Here is a 23,111-nt window from a genome sequence, read left to right as displayed (position 1 = left end):
AAATTTTATTAATTTGTATTTTTATTTTATTTTTATTTATTTTGAAATTATTTTTATTAATTTGTTTTATTTTAATTATTTTTATTTAATATATTCTATTATATTTTTTGTTAATTTTATTTGTATTTTTTTAAAGATTTTATTAGATTTTTGTGGCTTGATCATGCTCTTATGAACTTCAACTGTAAACTTGTCATGTCGTAACGAATGAGTATGTAACAAAAGGCCAAAAATCTGCATTTATTTCCAGGAGGAGATTTAAAGAACGTTGTCATATTTACCATAATCAGAGTGGTGCAATCAGAAATATCTGCTTCCCTTCAGTCACATCTTCCACTAGTCACCCCGAGTGCAAATTATGACCTCCTGTGCCTATAAAAAATCTATCCAGCTTAACTGATGTCCATCATGATGTATACACTATACCTGCATTCAATGATGTGCACATTCTTATAGGAGATGCTAGTTTTAACTTGATGTCGGACATGTTAAAGATGTCCTTGTTTCTGAGAGGGATCAGGATGAGTGCATCTGATATATGGAAATATGTCTCAGGGATTACAGTAGCCTGGATGTCTATATGATCCTCAACACTTGAGTTGGAACCAATTTAGCTGTGAAAGAAAGCAGCTGATGTGATTCTGGAGGTAATCTGAGCCTGTAGCATTTTGACCAACTGACGGTGCAGTAGGTTTGAAGAATCCTGTGAAGATAAAATATATAAATATAGCAATGGATGATTTGTCGTGAATGTGATTCATGTGTTTGGTCTTATTTTAGTAATACGCGGAAGATTTTTAGATGAGCGAAAGAAAGGGTTTGGGAATGTCTGAACATTGTAGCAGTGCAATTGTTTATTACAGAAAGCAAGTAAGAAATAATGGAAACGAGTTGCCTTTTCTCTTTCCTTCTGTCTCGGCCATGTTCAAACCGGGATTTGTATGTAATAAAATATTTACATTCCATTTATTGTACGTTGGCTTGCGTTTGCTGTTTTATTTTTATAGATTATTTTAATTGGTTTAGATTTTTTGAAGTGGTGTAAGAGTTCTAATTTTCAAATGAGTAATTGATTAAATTGCAAGAATGAATGAGTGAATGACTGATTCAATAAATGGAATAATTAATGAGTGAATGATTAAATAACAACAATAACTTAGTGATTGAATGATTAAACCAATAACTTCATGATTATACCAGCAACTGATGAATGAATGAATGGAATAATTGAATTATTGAATGATAAAAAAAACAATAACTCAATAATTAAATGATGAAACCAATAAGTTAATAATTATATCAATAACTGAAAGAATAATTGAATGAATGAATGGAATAATTGAATTATTGAATGATAAAAAAACAATAACTCAATAATTAAATGATGAAACCAATAAGTTAATAATTATATCAATAACTGAAAGAATAATTGAATGAATGAATGGAATAATTGAAAGAGTGAATGATAAATATACAGTAACTCAATGATTAAATGATGAAACCAACAACTTATGACTATACCAACAATTGAATGAATAAATGAAATTATTGAATGAGTGAATGATTAAAAAAACAATAACTTAACGATTATACCTACAAATGGATGATTGAATGAATGGAATAATCAATGATTGAATTGATGATTAAATAAAACTAATAACTTGATTAAAATAATAAAATGAATAATTTAATAGATGGAAGATTAAATGAAAAAAGTGTGAATGAATGATTGATTAACTAAAATAAGAGAATGATTCGATAAAATTAGCTAAATAACTAAATACATTGAATGAATAATAAATAAAGCCGATAACTTGACGACTAAATGAGTAAATCAATAACTTAATGATTCTACCAACAGTTGAATGAATGAACGAATGAATGAATAATTGAATGAGTGAATAATTAAATAAAACTAATAACTTGAATAAAAATAATGATTAAATAGATAACAATAATTGAATGAATGATTGAATGAAAAAAATGTGTGTGTGAATGAATGAATGAATGATTAACTAAATATGGGAATTATTAAATAAAATTAGTTAAAGTAATAAATTGAATGAATGAATGACTAAGTGATTAAACCAATAACTTAATGATTATACCAACAACTGAATGAATGATCGAATGAATGAATAATTAAATGAATAGTATAGAATAATTTAATGAGTGAATGATTTTATGAAACCAATAAATTCATGATTAAAAAGAATAATAAAATTAATAACAAAAGTAATAAATAACAATGGATGAGTAAATGAAGGAATGAAGGAATAACTTAATTTAAATAAGTGAACTATGGATGAGTAACTGGATGAATGAAAGAATGATTAAATAAATCATACTAGTGAATAATTATTAAATATTATTTATTAAATTATTATTTATTAATATCATTTAATAAATTAATTAAATAACTGAGCAAATGAATGAATGAAAGATCAAATGAAAAAAATGTATGAATGAACAAATAAATAAACCAAAAAGTGATTGATTAATATAAAGTAATAATTCAATAACTGAATGAATTGTTGAAAAATTAAATGGAAAAATGTATGAATGAGTGAACAAACAAATAAATAAATCAAAAAGTGATTGATTAATATAAAGCAATATTTCAATAACTGAATGAATGCTTGAAAAATTAAATGGAAAAATGTATGAATAAATAAATAAATAAATAACTAAATAAGTGATTGATTAATATAAAGTAATAAATAACTATGATTGAATTTTTGATTAAATGAAAAGATCTGAATAAAGGAATGAGTTTATAAATTAAATAACTGAATGAATGACTGACTGAATGAATGAATGAATTAATGAATGATTGAATGAATGAATGAATGAATGAATATATTGATTTTCGTATCTGTTGTGTTGAACTTTTATTGTGAAAGACCGCGCTCTAAACTCTCAGGGAAGTCTGATTGGTCAATATGGTGTCCAATCACAGAGCTCTTTGAAGGCAGGTTGCAGAGTAAGAGCGGATGCATTGAAGAGTCTGCGGCTGCTAATGCTCAACATTTATTTACGTTTTTAGTTGATCGCAGTGACTTAAAATGAGCTCCATCGGCACTGGGGTAAGTAGATTATATAATGTAGAAGTTATCGTTGTGATTGAAGGAGACCTGATTATGAAAGAGCGGATAAATAAGGAGTGCGTTTATGCCTGTGTCATTCTGAAGCTAATCCGCTAACTGCTAGTGTGCAGGAACTGTATTAGTGTGTTTTGTTTTTCTTTACTCTAATTAAAGTAAGTAAATCATATGCTTGACCAGGCATCATACGTTATTTAAATGTACACGGTGTAATTGTGTGTTTTCGGCACTCTTTTGTCTGTGCTGAGTCACTGCACGCTAACAATGAATGATAGCAGTTCAAATGAAGAGTCACTGAGGAGGCAAAGTGAAAGTAAATGTGAAGTAGATGATTTAGCTCACATTCTGTTCCCATTTCTGTTTCATTAGCGTTGATTTTATGATTATATTGATTAAAATTTGAATTAAAAGTTTCAATTGTGCATGTATAAATATTTCAATTAAATCTTCCCCCCCGTCTAGTATGATTTATCCGCCTCCACTTTCTCACCTGACGGAAGGGTATTTCAGGTTGAATATGCCATGAAAGCTGTCGAAAATAGCAGGTAAGTAAATATCAAACATTACTACAATTTTACTACAACACTACAACATTACTACTAAATAGTTTAAGTAAGCAACATTTACATTTTCTTGTGATGTTTATTGGGGTAAAGTTTGTTTTATATTCACACATTTCCGACGCTTTTCTGAATATTGAGGTAAAGTTGGTTTTATATTTAAACATTCAGACTTTCTCTGTATATAATAATAATAATAATATAGTTTCAGATAGATATTCTTTGAAAATTTTAAATAATTAAATCATATTAGCAGCAAATGACTATCAAAGTACAACATTGTCCACAGTCAATTAAGTAGAGCTAAATAGTCACAAGTTGTCACTGATTAATCTTCTCAAAAATATAATTTCAGATTGAGGTAAAGTTGGTTTTACATTGGCACATTTGATCAGTGACAACTTTTGACATGCTCTTTATAGTATGTACCTTGATACTTTGAATATTTGGTCTGAAATCACATGCAAGTATGACTTCAAAACAACATAAGCACTATTTAATTGACTGTGAACTGTTGTACTTTGATAGTCATCGGCTGCTAATATGATTTCACTACGTAGAATTTGCAAAGAATACTTTTTTGAAATGATATTATTAAAGAGAAAAGCTGAATGTGTGAATAAAAATACCAACTTTACCTCAACTAATTTTCATCTCAGTGTTGTATATGTATATCGCGCGACTTACTCACTCCTACACTCCGAGTCCGAGGTATCACTCAAACATGTCAGTTAATTGGACAAGTTCACAAACAAACACATTGCATTATTATCTCAAACTTTAGACAAGAGCATTAGACACTAGCAAAACACATTCTCTCAGACTAGCCCTCGCAAGAGAGTGTCCTTATAGGGACCCACAGAAAGAATAAGAGCGAGAAGGAAAGAGATAGAGAGAGAGATCGCCATAGCAGTTTGGGCTCGGCTTTTAAACGCTACACCAACCAGCGATTGGTAGCGCAAACCCAGCATCAGCGGCCAATTTCATCAGCACGAAATGCGGATCCTCCAATGTCGTTCGTACCTGTAACACACGCATGAAACGACCCACCCACATACAAACAAACGCACACACCTATCCAAAATACGTTCTGCAAGCGAACGTAACACTGATTCTAAATAGGGAAATATATTAGCAGCCAACAACTATCAAAGTACAACATTGTTGGCAGTCGATTAAACCATATTTATGAAATAAAGTCATACTTTCATTAGGGTTGTGCAATGTCGACCAGTTTGGCATCGTATGGTGTCTAATGTGATACAATGCGGTGGACGATGGCATTGTTGTCGTAGGCGGCGGTGAATTAGTTATTTGTGAATAATTATATTATTCATAATTAATTAATTATTTGTTGCCTACCGTTTCAACTACCTGGGGTCCGTTCTTCGTACGTGGATTACTCAGTTAGCTGGATTTGGATATTGACGATTTGACACGATCCAGGATCGTTTCGTTCTTCAAAGCTGATCCGAGAGTTGTTGTCATAGCAACAGTTCTGCTAGGTCAAACCTGATCGGGAGCAGGTTCAATTCATATAAACAGGATTAGATCGGCTCAGTTCAAGCAAAGATAATACAGAAAGTATGTTCCGAATTCTAATATTTTCTTACAGTAGTAGTTATATACACTTGGGAAAATGGTACATATTTTTTTAACTATATATATATATATATATATATATATATATATATATATATATATATATATATATATATATATATATATATATATATAAAGTTATAGTCATTAATAAAATAAATAAAGTTATACATATTAATAAAACTTATGCAATCTGCACCATCGAAATGAAAGTACAGACTGTCACCTTGTGGTGCAAAGAGAAAACTTATTGATATGAACTTTTTAGATCGCTTTAGTACAAATTGTGTATAATAGAAATGCAGAATATGTGACTTATTTTAAAGCAATAATACATTTATGCTGTCATAAACATTTTTTGATAGTTAATAGTGATTTGAAGCTTCACAAAAGTTGCAGACGCCTTTACCAATATCAAAATGCTTTTGTAAACAACCAGTTATTCTTTACGCCGATTAAAAAACGGCTACAATAATATAGACAATATTTTCTAAATTTAGAACTAAATACACTGATATGCACTGAAATACATGATGAATACTCTTGACACAAGAAAGTGTAAAGCCTGCAGCTCACAACAAATGTGGAAGGTTATTGCGTGTCATATTTAACAAACCGTTTCTGCTAATTTGACGTAATTTTGCTCACATGGATAATTGAATATTAATCAGATGATGTCATTACGCAGCTGTGCCGTCAGCCAATCGTTGCATTGCTGATCATGATTTCGAGGATCGATAGATCTGTCCTTCACAACACAAGCAGCGATCTCAGATCAGTTTATCCAGACATTCTAATCTGATTCGCGAACTTGTTTGAAGAACCAAATTAGCGAGAGATCAGTTATCAAGATTAAAAGATCCCGGATCTGTCAAATCATCTTAGATCATTTAAGCGAGGTACGAAGAACGGACCCCTGACCTGCATGGTCTTTGTTTTACCCATAACCAAATCATAAATAAATAAAGGTAATGTACACGCAAATTACCAACTGTCAATCGCTTTTTCCGTGGGACTCTGGCATGAATAGGCGTATAATCTTTATAATGGCGTCGACAAACTTGGTTGGTAAAAAGGTGCACAACCAACAGTAGCTAAAACTACTAAGTACAAGCGTGAAAGCAAAAGATTAAAGGAGTGTACTGATGCCGTGACACATTACCTGATGGATTCAAAACACAGAAGAGTCGTTAGATAGGGACAAGCTGAATTAAATATCACGTTTAACAACTAAAGTGAGACGCGATCCAGCGGTACATCCTTGATAAACTGTCCAACGTGCACTGCTCTTTAGGGTTTTGTGCTCAAAGCTTGATGAGCATTTTCAGCGGTATAGTGTGGTAGGAGAGCTTTTTAGAAATGCTAGCTGAAACGCCAATATGGATGTGGATAGTTTTCATTATAAAATGGCATTTTAAAACTAGGACGTATTAGTGTAAACGGGGCTGTGTCGGTCATCGGCGATGGACAATGGCATCGTCTATCTATTCAAATGTCTGAGTATTCAAAGTAGTGTGGTAAACAATATATTAGGAATCGTGTCATGTTCTCACTCTTTAAAAATGTACAAATGTGCGAAATGTAAAACCTTACCCTCAATAAAATCCTTGGTCTATTCTACGCAAGCTATGATGACTTTCACCTTGATATTTTAGCACGGATGTATGCCTGTATCTGCTGGCAGCAGCATGTCTGTGATGTACGTCATCACACAAGTGACATGATCACGGTCTTCACGGCTGAGCTCTAAAAGTCATTCAGTGAAAAATGATACAATGTATAAGATCTTAAATATAAAAAAAAATATATATATATATGCAAATTCTTTATAGAAATACTGGAAATGGGTTTAAAAATCATATCACTGTTATTAAAAAAAAAAAATCTATCGCGATATATATTGATATCAAATTATTGTCCAGCCCTACCTTTACCTTCAGCAGAATTCAAGTAGGCCATTTTAATCTAAATGAATTCCGAGATTAATCTAGATTAAAAAAAGTTTAAAACAATTGTCATTTTGTTTCTTCAGCACGGCGATTGGCATTCGCTGCAAAGATGGAGTGGTGTTTGGTGTAGAGAAGTTGGTACTGTCCAAGCTGTATGAGGAAGGCTCCAATAAGCGCATTTTCAATATTGATCGGCACGTTGGAATGGTAAGAACATCGAACAAGTTGTTTCTTTCTCCGTTCAGTACAATTGTAAAATTTAACAGTCTACTTTGGATGCATCTAAGGTTTTATATAGATCATTTTATTATTACTCCCTTATTTTTTGTATTATTTAATGAGCCAACACGGGTCTTCTGTAGTGTCTTTCTTTCAAAAACCTTCTCAAACTTTTAATAGCATTTTTTTTAATCAGATCTTGAATAATAATTTTGATCTTTTTGCATTTTACACTTCCATTATTAATTTTTGAAGGGTGTGTGTTGGTTGTAGGGCTGCACGATATTGAAAAAAAAACATACTTATTACATTTATATTGCAATTTTTCTCAATATAACTTAAACATTTGATCGGGGTGATTTTGTAGGGGAGTGCATGAAACAATCAATAAATTATAAGCAGAGATAAATAGAGCAAATACAGAAATAAAGCAGTCAAAGGTGTACAGATACAGACATACAAAAATCAAATGTACAATAAAGCTGTATAAAACCATAAATTGTGCGGCTGTGGTGTCAAGAGCTGTATTCATTACTACCGTGTTACTGTTATTATTTTAAATGGATTGATTTTGCCATAAAAATAGATGTTGATATGTCAAGATGGAATAACCAATAATGGAATAACTTTTTTTTTCTGTTTTAATATTTAAAAAGTGTAGTTATTTTTTAATTTTTATAAGTTACATTTTATAAGCATTATTAATTGTCTTCAATCAAATAATTCTTCTGTTACATTCTAATATCCTTATTAGCTGCTCAAGAAATATTTCACATCATTATGCATAGTATTGTTTTCACAAATTTTTATTTAATAGATTTAATTTATTTAATGCATATTTTATTTTATGGAATTCAAAAGAACAGCAAAAGCTTTCAAAAAAGTTTTGTAACATGCATTATTACTTAATAAAAAATTCTTTATAAAAAAGCCAGCATTTGAACTGTAGTGTAAAACTACATATATTAATTTCTGTCTATGTGTGTTGTAGGCTGTGGCTGGTCTTCTAGCAGATGCACGATCTCTCTCAGAAGTGGCCAGAGAAGAGGCTTCAAGCTTTCGCTCCAACTATGGCCATGACATCCCACTGAAGGTAAGAGAGATTAAAGCAATAGATAACCCCACAAAACGGTTCACCATCTAGTTACTGTTAAACATTTCTAAAAAAAACCTCAGTCATCACCAGTAGTCCATATGAATGAATGAATAAATTAATTAATTAATAATAAAAAAACATATTCAATTGAGTTTATCTTTAATTTTTAAACACTTTTTACAATTCAAATTGTGTCAAAGCAGCTTAACGTGGATGAAGAAAAGAGAGCAAAGGACATATTATTTCAGACTGTGAAAGATTCTAGAATGTTGGTGTTGTTTTAGTTGAATTGAAACAGTTTCAATTCAGTTTAGTATAAATGTCACTGTTGAAGTTCAGATCAGTGCAAATGCCAGAGGGGACAGTAGCAAGAAACCAAAGTTCACCAATGGGTGGATGTGAAGAAAATCAAAACCTCAGGAGAAATCAGGCTCAGTTGGTCATGGATAGGGGCCTGTACCATAAAGCTGAGTTAGCCAGTTAAATTTCAGTTTGGTTTGCACCAATTTTGGTATTAAGGAAACATAAAGGCAGCTTGACTTTATCTAGTCTTTGTTGTCATGGTATTATGGAGCTGTTGAGCTGCCTTCATGGTACCTAAAACCCAAGATTTGCACAAACTAATGACCTGTTTCTACTGAGTGGTACAGTACGGGTCACAGTTAATAGGCTTGCATTTCCACTGCCAAAAGGGTAGCAAAAGCACTTCTCACAAAACAGATGCTTTATAGACATAAATACTTGTGTATAAATGTTCATTACTAACCTTTCTATGAACATGATACGATTATAACTGCAGATCAATAATAGGGTGAAATACTGTAACGTCTGCAATTATATAAAATAAATAAATACAACATGTATATGAACGCATACAGACCCTTACAGTCTCAGATATGTGACCAATTACAGAAAAACTACACACAGCAGACATTTAGTCCTTAATTGGGTAAAAAAAAAAAAAACACGCAACATGTAGCCCAGAGTCAGTGCAAACCTCTCGTCTGCATCTTTATTCTTCCCCAGCACATGTAACGTCTGTTACAGATTAATTCCATCATTCCGAGTTCATAATAGTCCAAAAGGTGATGATAATAGTTAAACATGGCAGTGTTCATCTTTTAGGTCGCTGAAAATGATCATTCGCTCCTTTATTTTTTCCGGCTTCTCCTTTGTTTTTTCGCACATCAGTCTCGCATTTGCCAGTTTCTGAAAGGATCGGATGTCTGAAGCACTTCAATAATCATGCGCACGTTATTATCATCAGCTCAAGAAGTTTGCTATTTCAAATATAGATGCGCAGCTCGTGCTTTAGACGGCCTTGTAAACAACTATGGTGGACAGGGTCGATTCTGCTCTTCCTCTTGGCTTTGTGGTTGTTCATAAAGACAATAGCCCCTTTCACACAGTGATACCGGTAAATATCCGGAAAATTTCCGGAACGACTTTACCGGTATATTCAAAAAAGCGCTGTTCACACAGACGAGGACATTACGGAAATTTTCCGGAAAAGAGCATTCACACATCCATTCCAAAATACCGGTAAATTCTGACATCATTCACCACAAGTGAGCTTTAAACGGCTGCGCTTGTATTTGTAAACATTTGACTAAATTACATACTCTGTGGATGATCAATATTGTGAACAACTTTCACAGGATCACTTTCGCATGTCGAGATGTTCATAATATCTGCGTGTGCAGGCTCTCATATGCGCACGCAAAGCTTGAAGGTAAACAAACAACGGCTTATCATAAGCATCTCATCGATGATTATTTACACAGTTGGCATTAAGAAGACCATACAAACGTAATCTGACTAACTTCTAGCAGCTAAATGTGTCTGGAAAAATATTCAAAGGCTTTTATCCTCACAAACCGCGCGGACGTAAATGCGTCTGACTGTTGTGATTGGCTAAAGCAGACGTCTCACGTCAGCACGTTCTAGACGTGCACGCGCTTATTACGGGAATCTTCCTTCTGCATTCACACAGCGCAGCATTCCGGCAAATTGCCGGTAATGTTACAACTTCTCTTTCCGGAAAATAGCCAGAACGAATTTTCCGGTATTTTCAAAAAGGACCTGTTCACACATACAACCGTTCCGGAAAATTGCCGGCAATTTTCCGGAAAGGTCTGTATGTGTGAAAGGGGCTATAGACAAGGTTTGTTTGAGCGAGGGTCGACCATGGCTTGTTCTTATATGTATATATTATTAAGGTGTAATGTCTCGGTTGCGTATTTAAAAAATGGCGGTTCCTTTGTTTTTATTCTCCAAGCTTGTGCATGAGCAAGTGACTTATCTCTGTAAACCAATCGTGTTTAGGTGTGCGTCTTGCTCCGCCTTTTGGTACCCTTTTGTTGTGCTAGGTACCCTTCCGAAAGGGTACCCAAAAAGTGGTACAGTGTGGTTCGCTTTTTGGTACTTTTTGACAGTAGAAACGGCCATAAAAGCATACCTAATCGAACCACTCAGTAGAAATGGGCCATAAACTGAAACTTATTTGGCTAGCCATCTAATCTGGCTTCATAATACAGACCCCAGTTTTCCTTTGGACAAACGTCTTGCGCAACATGCCTGACATTTTAATGTACTGAAAAACAAAACAAAATCTTTTTGAAAATGTTTGAAAACCCTTTTTTGTCTTTAATTCAGAAATACAAAAATTGAAGAATGAAAATAATTTCAATGGATCCTTTTCACAAGATGGTTAAGACGCATTTAACGGTCATTAGCATCTATAGTCCTTGAAAGTTTTCAATATTTTGTAAAAAATATTTAAAAAAAATAATGATAAAAATAACAGAGCGTGAATACGTTTATGAATCTATACTTTGCATTATATCGTCTTTGCATCAAATTACAAAGAAATGATTTACCATTTATGTGGGGTGTTTTTAAAGCAGCGTCAATGGGTGGGACATTAAATTTGTAACAATTGTTGAATTTTACTTTTTTTTTTTTTTGAGCAAATGGTAATGCAAATAAATTGTTTGTTGTACTTGCCCATTCACTGCGCTCTAAGTTTACCCAACTATGATGACTTCTACTACTGAGAAAACCGGAAATGTGAAAAGGGTCTACGAGAGCATTTAGACAGCAGTGATGTTTGAATGTTCGATATGAGATGCTGTTCATTGATGTTCTTTCTCTTATATTGCCCAAACAGCATCTTGCAGACAGAGTGGCCATGTATGTCCACGCTTACACATTATACAGCGCCGTCAGGCCTTTTGGATGCAGGTAGGTCTTTTGTAAATGACTGAGAACGCTCAGAAGTATTGTTCACCTTTTAAGAGCATTTTCATTTGATAGTATGTGTGCGTGGATGTGTGTGATGTGATTTAACTTGTGTGTTTGTCGTCTAACTCTTCAGTTTCATTCTGGGATCTTATGATGAAGATGATGGCCCACAGCTCTACATGGTCGACCCTTCTGGCATTGCATACGTAAGAGACCAAACTGTTAATCTTTGCTTTATTACTTCGTGTACAAAACCAGCTGCTTATCATGATTTTAAAAACAATTTACAAAAAGGTTGTATTAGGTAATGCAGTGTTTCTCAACCACATTCTTTGAGGAGCACCAACACTGCATGTTTTGGATGTCTCCTTTGTCTGTCACACCCATTACAGGTCTTTCAGTCTCTGCTAATGATCTTTATCAGGTGTGTTTGGTTAAGGAGACATGGAAATGTTCCAGAACTGGTGGTGCTCCAGGAACATGGTTGAGAAACACTGAGTTAATGCATTTAGTAAAATGAACAAACAATGAACGAAACATTTATTACAGTGCTTGCTAATGTTAGTTAATGAAAATAAAGCTATTCATTGTTAGTTTGAGTTTCTTTATATTTATTGTAAATGCATATACATATTTTTTTTTTTACACAAAATAAGATAGAAAAAGCAGCTTTAAAGTGAAAAACATAAACCCAGACTGCACATTGTTTTCATTAATGAAAAGAAACAAAAAAATAGGCATTTCAGAGCTAAGAACTTTAATTACCACTCCCAACAAAGATGTACACAATTTGTTTTTTGCTAAGGGAAATCAACCTCTAAGCTCTTATAAAAAGATGGTTTATTGTGTGCATTTCCCTTTAATAGTACTGTCTGCTGTTTGTTTCTTAGGGTTACTGGGGTTGCGCGATTGGAAAAGCCAAACAAGCTGCCAAGACAGAAATCGAGAAACTACAGGTAGGTGTTATTAAGCACATGCATTTTATCTTGCAATATATTGTTCAAAGGTCTGGGGTCAGTAAAATGGTTTAAAAATTAAGGAATACTACTTTTATTAAACAAGGATGAATAAAAGTAACCATAAAAGGCTTTAAATAAAAAAAAAAGTTCATTAAGAAACCATATTTAAAATGTTTTAAGAGATGCTTTTTGAGGTACGGGGGGGAAATCTTAGCAAATAAAATGCTTTTTTATTATTTTTAAGTCATTGACATTGACAAAAAGCACACAAATATTGCAAAGTTCAACTTATTTTACTTTCCAATCTGTGTATAAATTACTTTTTTTTTCTTTAGTATATAAAAGATTACTCAATAATATTTCACAATATTTGAGTTTTACCATAATCTTTGTATAAATAAATGCAGCTGGTATCAAAGAGAATTAGCATTATTCAGGGTGTCCACGGGGTCTTAAATGTCTTAATGTCCTCCATTTTAAAATCAAATATAAAATTTACGTCTTTAATTCACTGAAATATTGAATTGTAGTATCTTTGTACAGAATCAAACTTTAACCCAGTTAGCAAACCCAAACAAACTGTTCCCCAACTAAGGCATTGCTGACAAAACCTGTCTATAATTGAATACGATAAAAATTTTTTGGTATACAATAGTCAAAAACAAAAAATAAAATACATGAGGTAAATAAATCAAATCAGTCCTTATAAACCCATTAAATGTACAGTCATATGTCTTATTGGGTGACACAGTGGCTTAGTGGTTAGCACTGCAAGACACAGCAAGAAGCAAGGTGGTCACTGGTTCGAGTCCCGGCTGGGTCAGTTGGCATTTCTGTGTGGAGTTTGCATGTTCTCCCTGTGTTCGCGTGGGTTTCCTCCAGGTGCTTCGGTTTCCCCCACAGTCCAAAAACATGCGCTATGGGTGAATTGAATAAACTAAATTGGTTGTAGTGTATGGGTGCTTCCCCGTACTAAATTGTGGCTGGAAGGCATCTGCCCCGTAAAACATATGCTAGAATAGGTAGTGTTTCTTTCTGCTGTGGTGACCCCAGACAAATTAGAGTCAGTCTTAGGAAAGAGAATGAATATTTCACACTCATTGTAATCTTTGACCAATTTCCAAATAGTTTAGGTTCTTGAATCATTTTTATAGTATATGTATACTTTGTCCATCTGCGTAGATGACATTTGTTCAAAAGCAGCAACTCTGGCTAATTTTACTGCCCACTGCTGAAGGGAAGGGGCATCCTCTTATTTCCAGCTCTACCAATCAGTAAGCTGGTTTGACCCAACAGTTTTGTATCGGAAACTCCTTATAAAGAACTTGACGAAACCAAATTTTTAGACCGTATAATTGGAGGTGTTCGTAATTTCTCTAGATTGTTGTACAGAAAATGTTCTTGACATCATGTTTATAGTCTTTCATTTACCATACACTCATTCTAGTTCAATCAAACACCTCTTTAAAGCTGAAAGTACAGTTGGTGTAAGTGTAGTTTAACTGTAATGCTCTGTGTAAGCTTGTTTGGCAGCCTTTCACTGGAACGTGTTCAAACAAGAGTCAGCAACTTTCAGCACTGCAGGAAGGTTATCATTTAAAACACTCTTACAGAAGAAACCGTTGTATGCCATCACAATAAAAAAAGTTTTGCAGTGTGTTTTATGTTAATAAATACATCGACACATTAAAATGATCAAATCTGTGAATGTTAAATATTGTGATTGATATTTTTTTCTTATTCCCCCAGATGAAAGATATGACCTGTCGAGAACTGGTGAAGGAAGTGGCAAAAATGTGAGTTATGAATGTTTTATTGATAACTTTGAACAAGGACATCTACTGCGTCATTCATAGTGAACAATAGAGAGCAGCAGAGTCCATGAAAACTATCTGCACACTAGCTGAACCAGTCAGACTGCTGGGTATGAGCGTTGAGCTTGAGATTTTAAAGGTCTAGCTCAGCTGATTCATTTATTTTTATCTTATCTGGTACTCTTGCTGAGTTTACAATAATTCTGGATGCTAATGAACAGTATTCCCACATCTTTTGACCAATCGGTTTCAATGAATATTACATGGCTTTAGTTTCCAAAGGGATTCATAATGCATTGGATAAGCTAAGTTGAACTCGAAATGCAATTTATAACAAGCATATTTTTTTATCAAAATTATCAAAGGGAGTATTTATAGAATTTTTGAGTTTGCGAACCACTGGTGTCTGTATATAATAGAGTTGCTTGTTAAGAATTTAAGAATACAAATTTGACCAGTCTGTGATAAACTCTCTTCGATTACACATTTGTTTTAACATCATGGATTACATTTAGATTAATTTGTGCACTGCTAACCCTTATTTAATGCACATATACTGAAGTAGGACAATCTTGTATTTTATTTGCATCGGTCAAAGTAGTGCACTTCATTCTTTAGCACAAACAAGAGCCTCAATAGCTTCATTTTAAAGTGATTCATTGCATTTAAAATGCAAAGACAGTTAATACTTTAAAACCCTAACACTAATATATAGTTTGCTGATAGTAACACTGAATAAAACAAGTAGGGTTGTAACAATATACCGGTATGACGGTCTACCACGATTTGAACGTGCACGATAATCATACCATGAACAATTGCATATCAACGGTTTTAACCCTTAAAGACCGAGACAGCCGCCCGCGGCTAAAAATAAGTATTGCTCTTAAATGTTTAATAACTTTTGATCCGCTGATCCGATTCATACAATTCAAAGATTGGCATAAAGAAGAGAATCTCAGCTTTCCAGTGCTGTATCACATAACATTCGCGGACTTTCAGAGGCTCCGGAATCAGTGCGGTTTCGTCATCAAAATTTGACAACGCTGATTTGACAAAGAAACGCTCGTCACTGTGTCTCCGGACAAATCAGACATGATACATTGATGCATTGTCCCTCCTCCATGCCCAGATTGGTTCAAACTCGCTATATCACAACCAATAAGCATAGGTTTCGCTTTTGTTTGTGGACCAAGCTTTTTGAACAACACGGAATGAGAGAAAGCCATACATTTGTGCGCGGCTAAATAAAACGCAAAAAAAAAAGTTTTGCATGAAATAATTCTCATACTAAGTACTTTTGCATGCACAGCAGCACAGAAACATGACAAAACAGTGACACAGCAAAGACGAACTGCTGCTCTTGCTGTTTTCAAAAGACGCAAATGAAGATGCAGCGGTTTGTCAGTCTGCATTGCAGACAACCATATCCAAATCCATATCCATAGACAACCATATCCATGCTGGCACATAAAACCTAAGGATGTTCCATATTGAATCTAGTTTCGTTATGTAACTATTTATAGTATAGTAAATATTTATATCTATTTTTTACTGAGGATTTGCACCATGTTTATTTGGACTTTATTTGGACTTTGACACATTATTCATTATTTTCTTATTTTTATTTGTTCATTGTAAGTGGTGTTGTTTATAGTAACTAAAAATATATTATTTGGAAAAAGTCAAATTTGCTTCACTGTTCTATTATTTTGTAACATTTGTAACATACCGTATACCGCGAAACCGTCAAACCGTGGTATTGTTTTAGACGATTATCATACCGTGAAAAATTCATACCGTTACAACCCTAAAAACAAGTAAAAAAGCATCTTACTATTTGAAAACATTTACGTAGAGATATTTAAATTTATATGTAATTTGTATCTACATTTTATTTCTTTTTATCAAATATGTGTTTATTGAAATATACATAATAAATATACACAGCACACACACATTAAGTCCAAACAAATTTTTTTTTGGATGCAATTTTAATTTTTGCCTAGCATTACTTTAAATTTAGAAAGCAGGAAGCAACACTGTAGACAACAATATTTTTGTTTTGATCAAATCTTTTATTTAAAAAATACAATAGCAACATTGTTAACAAGATGAATCACAAACGTATATAATATATGGCATGTTACAATACATAAATAAAAAAATATTCGGAGAATCAAAGAATTGTAAAGTACTTCCTTCAATTGTGTAAATAATATCTAATCATGCCATCCGTAAAGTAATTTTAGTCTGATTTTTATGTATTTTAATGGTATTTTTTTTTTATCTGATTACTTATTATGGATTACATGCATACAACGAGGAAAATAAGTATTGAACACGTCACCATTTCTTTCAGAAAACATATTTCTAAAGGTGCTGTTGACTTGAAATTTTGGTAACAACCAAAGACATCCATATATGCAAAGAAAACACATGAAGGGAGGTGTAGAATGGCAGTGATAGCCCAGACAGCACCTGAAATCTCCAAGTAGTTCCTCAGCAACCCTCTGCCCTTCCTCGTTGTAAATCAATATTAGCTGCTTCAGTCCAACATCTACATTAGCAGGATAATGACGATCAAATCACAGCTAAGGAAACTCTCAAATGCTTTCAGAGAAAGAAAATCAAGCAGTAGGATGGTCCAGCCAATCACCTGACTTCAATCCAATAGAAAATACAAAATAAAGCTCAGATTTGACAGACGAGACCCACAGAACCATCAGAATTTTTACACTGTTGAAGTCTGTGGAAAAACTCAAACCTGAGCAATGCATGTGCAAAGCCTTTTATATTTTAAACACATTTCAGTAGTTCAGTAATTTCTCCTAGTCATTCCATTATTATTATTATTCATTCATTAAAAACAATTTCGGCTTAGTCCCGTTATTAATCAGGGGTCGCCACAGCGGAATGAACTGCCAACTTATCAAGCACCTGTTTTGTATAGCGGATGCCCTTCCAGCCACAACCCAACTGTGGGCAAAGCCCACACGCTCTTGCACACATTCATACACCACAGCCAATTTAGCTTATTCGATTCACCTGTACCACATCTTTGGACTGTGGGGGAAACTGGAGCAACTTGAGGAAACCCACGCAAACACGTGAAGAACATTCAAACTCCACACCGAAATGCCAACTGACCCAGCTGGGGCTCGAACCAGCGACCATCTTGCTGTGAGGCGGTTGTGTGCCCCATTACACATAACTAACTTTTTTTAATGTTTGTATTGTTCAGGCAAAATCTGGTTCAGTTCAATGTCTACAGCTTCTTTGGAAACATTATTACCAGAGAAAAAACATGACGTGTTCAACACTTATTTTCCCATCTGTATATTCTTTAGCTTTGACAGTAAGTGAATTTCTGCCAGTAACTTATTGCTGGTACTCGCATATGAAACAAGAGATTGAATGTGATTCAGTGGCCCAATTAGGGCTGAGTGAAATGGCAAATAAATTTGAGTGATGTTTAGACATTCCTTTCAAAAAACACACGCTTAAAATAAAAATGACAGCATTGAGAAATACATCCCTTTACCTAAATCCACTATTACGCACTGTGGCGTCATCGCAAAAATAAAAAAACTCTCCTGTTCGATACTGAAGAAATTACTGACCAACTTTAGCCTGAAAATCTAAATATTTTGAATTTAAGAACCCGCTAAATATATGTATATATATTTTTTCCATCAATACTTGACCCTCTAACACCAACACTTTCTAGTGTTCCTATTGTCGCCTAAAATACAAAAACATAAATGGGTTAGGTAAACCATTATTAATCACTCATCCTAATGTCGTTTCAGTCCCCCGAGACCCTTTTCATCTTCAGAACACATCTTAAGATATTGTAGATGAAATTGGAAAGCTTTCTGACCCTTCGTAGATCGCAATGGTCCCTAGACGTTCAAAGTAGGGCTAGGCAATTTAATCTGCAATTTTAATGTGCATTTTTATAAATCTAATAATTAATATAATGTGGAAATATTAGAGGAATGCAACAAAATTAAAGCCGGCTTCTGTGTGTTCCCTCTTCATTATTTGTTTGCTTGATTTTGTCACTTCACTTTTTGTTCTCTTGCTCTGATTCGTTGCTGATCAACCAATCATATTAGCGCGTTCTTTCGCCAATGTAGCCTCACCATTTCTACATGTTAATCAGGCAAAGTGAACATTTCAGTACCTTTGCTGTCTATGGCGGGTCAGAGAGCTCTCGTATTTCATCTAAAATATCTTCACTTAAGGTCTGAAGATAAACACAAATGAAGGTCAAAGGAGTTGAGGAGGAATTAGTTATTAATTGCATTTTTATTTTTGGGGTGAATTAACCCTTTAAAGCAGAAATGCCCAAACTAGGGCATGTAGTCCAAAGTTGGCCAATGGTAACCTTTGATTTGGCTCACCATCCCATCTTAGAAGAGTGGGAGAATGATGGGGAAGGTTGGGGTTAATGCCTTTAACAGAGATTGTCATTTCTAATTTAACATAACCTTTTGTTTAATTTTTGTGCTAACAAAAGCAAACTGAAATAATGTTTTGTTTAAATATTGTGAATGCATCAGTTTTATTAAAAATGTAAATATTGTCACCTTATGGATAGAAGTCAATGCACAAGGGGAGCTAATCAAGGAAAAGGCAGGTGCAGGCAGCTTGACTACTGTATTCAACATTGCAGAATAAGGTTAATAAAACCATATTCAGAGCAAATGTGCACTAGTTTTTTGCGATCGTTTTAGAACTTTCGATTCAGTTGCCTATGAAAGAAATGACTAGGAATATAAAACGGCAGAAAACAGTCAAACTACTTGCTCTACAAACAAGTGTGTTCATGACTATACATAAAAAGTAGAAGAATAAAATGAGAAAATGTCAGTTTACAACCTGAGGCAGCATAACGAGCTGTTAAATGTCTAAAAAATCAGTTGCAGTGAATGAGACCAGAAGCATTGAGCCAAAAAGATTCCAAACGCTGCTCCCAATCATATGTCAAGAATAAGGTTAGTAGTAAGAATTAATCAGAAAAAATATATAATTATTAAAACGATTAAAGTATTTTTATTTATTTTTAAATGTTAATGAATAAGCGAATTACCATAAAAATTTTTTTTAAAGTCTTGATTAATTATAGTAGCTTTTAACATGTACAACAGAAATCTAAACCAAACATACAAAATAATATTAATAATAATAAATGAAAAGTAAAGCCATCAAGAAAAATTATAATAATAAAAAAATACTCAAATGTATAAGTAAATGCATGTACTTACACATACATTATAAAGGCACATCATATAACAACAACGGTATATCAATAACAGAAGAAACAAGTTACACAGAGAAAAGATTTGTATCTGCTTCCTTCAGGAAACCAACAAAGGGATTCCAAATTTTTAAAAACTTCAATATTTTATATAATGTTAGGTTTTCTCTTGACTATATAAGGTAATTTTTCTGAAGCCAAACCATAAGACAATTCCAGTAACCATTGTCTAAAATGTGGGCTTTCTGTATTTTTACCATGGCAACTTTAATGTAATACAGTTTGGTAAATTTACCTTCGGCTCACCACCCTCCTTAGTCAAGTCTGGCTTTTGGCCTTTCATAAGAAAACGTTTGAGCAGCCCTGCTTTAAACCTACACTCACTCTTCTAGGCTAACTAGGATACATATTGTTTGTCTTTGGTTGATTTTATAACATTGTGTTATGTGTAAGCTTCAGATCCAACCATCTGCTAAATGATTCAAAGTACATGTGTGTTCTGCTGTCTCTCTTCAGTATCTATATAGTTCACGATGAGGTGAAAGACAAAGCCTTTGAGCTGGAGCTCAGCTGGGTTGGAGAAGGTAATGATAGCCGCTTATATTCTAATTCTAATCTATTGTGATGTTTCTTCAACTTGCTGAATAAATAGCTTTAAGGGAAATGGTTTACAGCATGTTAAGTGCTACATCTCTCTCTCTCTCTCTCTCTCTAAAAACGCTCTTCTGTTGTTTTGTGGTTCATTACTTCTCCTTTTTCGTTGTTGTTGTTGTTTTTTTTATGCTGGAGTGGAAATGACTTATTCTGGTATCTTTCCGATATCGGCATAATGTAATTCAGCAATTTTAAAAGGGGTTTTACATTTTATGGTGTGTCTACACTAGAAAAGAGCTTTAGTATTTTATTTATATATCTTTTTTTCCACCCGTTATCAGTCACAAAAGGAAGGCACGAGCTCGTCCCCAAAGATGTCAAAGAGGAGGCTGAGAAATACGCTAAAGTAAGTCACTTTCTCTGGTAATGTTTGCAACAAAAGCTCTTTTGATTATCGGCTGATTGTCACATTTGTCCTGACAGGAATCCCTGGAGGAGGAGGATGACTCTGATGAGGACAACATGTAAACACAGCGCTGCAAACCTGACTTTCCTATTCACTGATTGTGTATACCATGTTTCACACATTATGACCATTTCTCAACTTTACTGTGCAGACAATAAAAACGTTTTTTATGTTTAATGTAGTCCTAATGTTTTGCTTTTGCAGATTTCAGTCTTCCCAATAAATATGATTTATAAAAGTGAATGAAGCTCACATCTAAATTGTCATAATTAACATTCATTATTTTGGCAGAAAGACCCACCTTCTCTTCCACAAAGCCTGTCACTGAATGATATTTATACACACCCTGCCAGGAGAATGTGGATATTACTAGGTTCAACATGAGGTATGAACTACATGATGCGTTTGAGTGTAGATAAACAGTTAATCTGACGTGATCCTAAACTAATGGATAGTTTAGTTGTCAGCCACCAACATATGAAGCTTCAAAGCAAATCACAAGCATTATAATTTACCATCAATTTCAAAGCATACATGTATGGCACAGGTGTCGAATTCAGTTCCTGGAGGGCCACAGCTCTGCAGTTTAGCTTTAACCCTAATTAAACGCACCTGATCAAACTAATTGATTTTCAGGCTTGTTTGAAACCTACAGGAAAAGCTGTGGTCACACTGCACTTTTCTTCCATAGACTTCCATTCATACACATGCGAATGCGGCAGAACGGTAACGCAAGCTTGTGCAACAAGTTCACACAGTTCGCTGTGTTCTCTGTGACAGAAATTTAGAATATGGACTAATCGCTCGCTTTAAACGTCTAATCATCTTGTTTAATCTCACCCCTTTTCACAGCACCATACAATTGAATTTCACACACAAACTCTACTTAGACCGCAGCATTAGTATGTTGAAGCAGGGCTGGAACTAAACTGTGCAGAGCTGCAGCACTCCAGGAACTGGATTTGATAGCTGTGATGTATGGTATAGTTTAAGTTACAAATGTACAGTTCTGAAGGTAACAAACAGTGTTTATATTAATAAAACACGATTGCACTTAACTAATTTAGCATTGTAATGTATATAACTTGTTAAAAGTTTGTGCGCTCCTATTTCAACTTGCCTAATCGTATCCATTTCCACATTTTTTAATTACATTTCACATATTTTTAGATAGTATTTCTATTTAATAAAGTACACTAATGGCGTTACCAAAGCTTCATACATGCCTCCTCTTACACTGGGATACTTTACTACAGTGGTTCTCAAACTGTGGTACATGTACCACTAGTGGTACGCGGAGGAATGAAATATGTCATGCACATGCTACACACATTTCAAAATTTACCAAAAATTATGTATATAATACGACATATAGCCTATATTTCTGAGATAATCTGCCACATTCCTTTTTTTTACTGTGCAGAGTTGTAGCTGCTTTACTGGGCCTACTATGTGACTGTATTTCAATACTGCTCATTTTTGTGGTACTTGGAGAGACAATTTATTTCTGAGGTGGTACTTGATGAAAAAAGTTTGAGAACCACTGCTTTACTACATTAATATCAAATATATAACAAAAGAAACCTCTTCTACAAAACTTGATAATGTGTGTATATAATCTTTTCATAGATTTTAAACAAGCATCAGAATCAGTTTTATTGCCAAATGTGCTTTACACACACCAGGATTTTAATTTGGCTACAGAAGCTTCCAGTGTACATAAAGTGACAACACAAAGTAAATATTAAAAAAAATCCTAAACATTGATGCTTCGAAAACAATTGCAAGTCAAAAAGAGGCCTGTCATGTTTATTAATCATCCAGTTTTAAAAATCAAGATCATTTTAAGTTTTAAAACATAATGGCATTTTATAATAAATCATCTGTCAAGTGCTCAATTAAATTAAAGGTCTTAATGATTATATTTTGGTTTGATAGGACTGATGAAAGAACCATGGTGAATGTTGTTTTAGTGTGCGCTTGTAAAATAGTATTTTAACAATAAAGTAACATCAGATTGACCTGTCTGTGTTTAAAGTAAAATAAAAGTTATCAATATGTGTATAATTAGTAGGAAGTCGCTTTTTTCCTTTCTTTTGACTGGACGTGCATTGACATTTATTGTGGGTGCTTTTGTAGCTGTCTTGGTGCTTTAGGCCAAAGCTTAGCTTGTGACTTCTATTTTTAGCTCCATGTGTCGGTGGCAATGTCTTGTGTTTTGTGTAATGATTGAATATTG

General features: G+C 33.8%; 1 protein-coding gene across 1 annotated transcript; it reads left to right on the top strand.

The window, feature by feature from the left end:
- Window positions 1–2,967: 2,967 nt before the first annotated feature.
- Window positions 2,968–21,046, top strand: psma3 (proteasome 20S subunit alpha 3). The gene is given in 11 exon segments (NM_001030187.1): window positions 2,968–3,086; window positions 3,567–3,649; window positions 7,299–7,422; window positions 8,426–8,527; window positions 11,700–11,773; window positions 11,907–11,979; window positions 12,664–12,729; window positions 14,482–14,528; window positions 20,329–20,396; window positions 20,748–20,812; window positions 20,890–21,046. Coding segments are annotated over 11 exon segments (768 nt in total). The 5' UTR covers window positions 2,968–3,065; the 3' UTR covers window positions 20,935–21,046.
- The last annotated feature ends 2,065 nt before the right edge of the window (window positions 21,047–23,111 follow it).

The sequence above is a fragment of the Danio rerio genome, chromosome 17, assembly GCF_049306965.1.
Source record: "Danio rerio strain Tuebingen ecotype United States chromosome 17, GRCz12tu, whole genome shotgun sequence".
Lineage (NCBI taxonomy): Eukaryota > Metazoa > Chordata > Actinopteri > Cypriniformes > Danionidae > Danio > Danio rerio.
The sequence above is the reverse complement of the archived record's forward strand: the minus strand, read 5'-3'. Positions and strand labels throughout refer to the sequence as shown.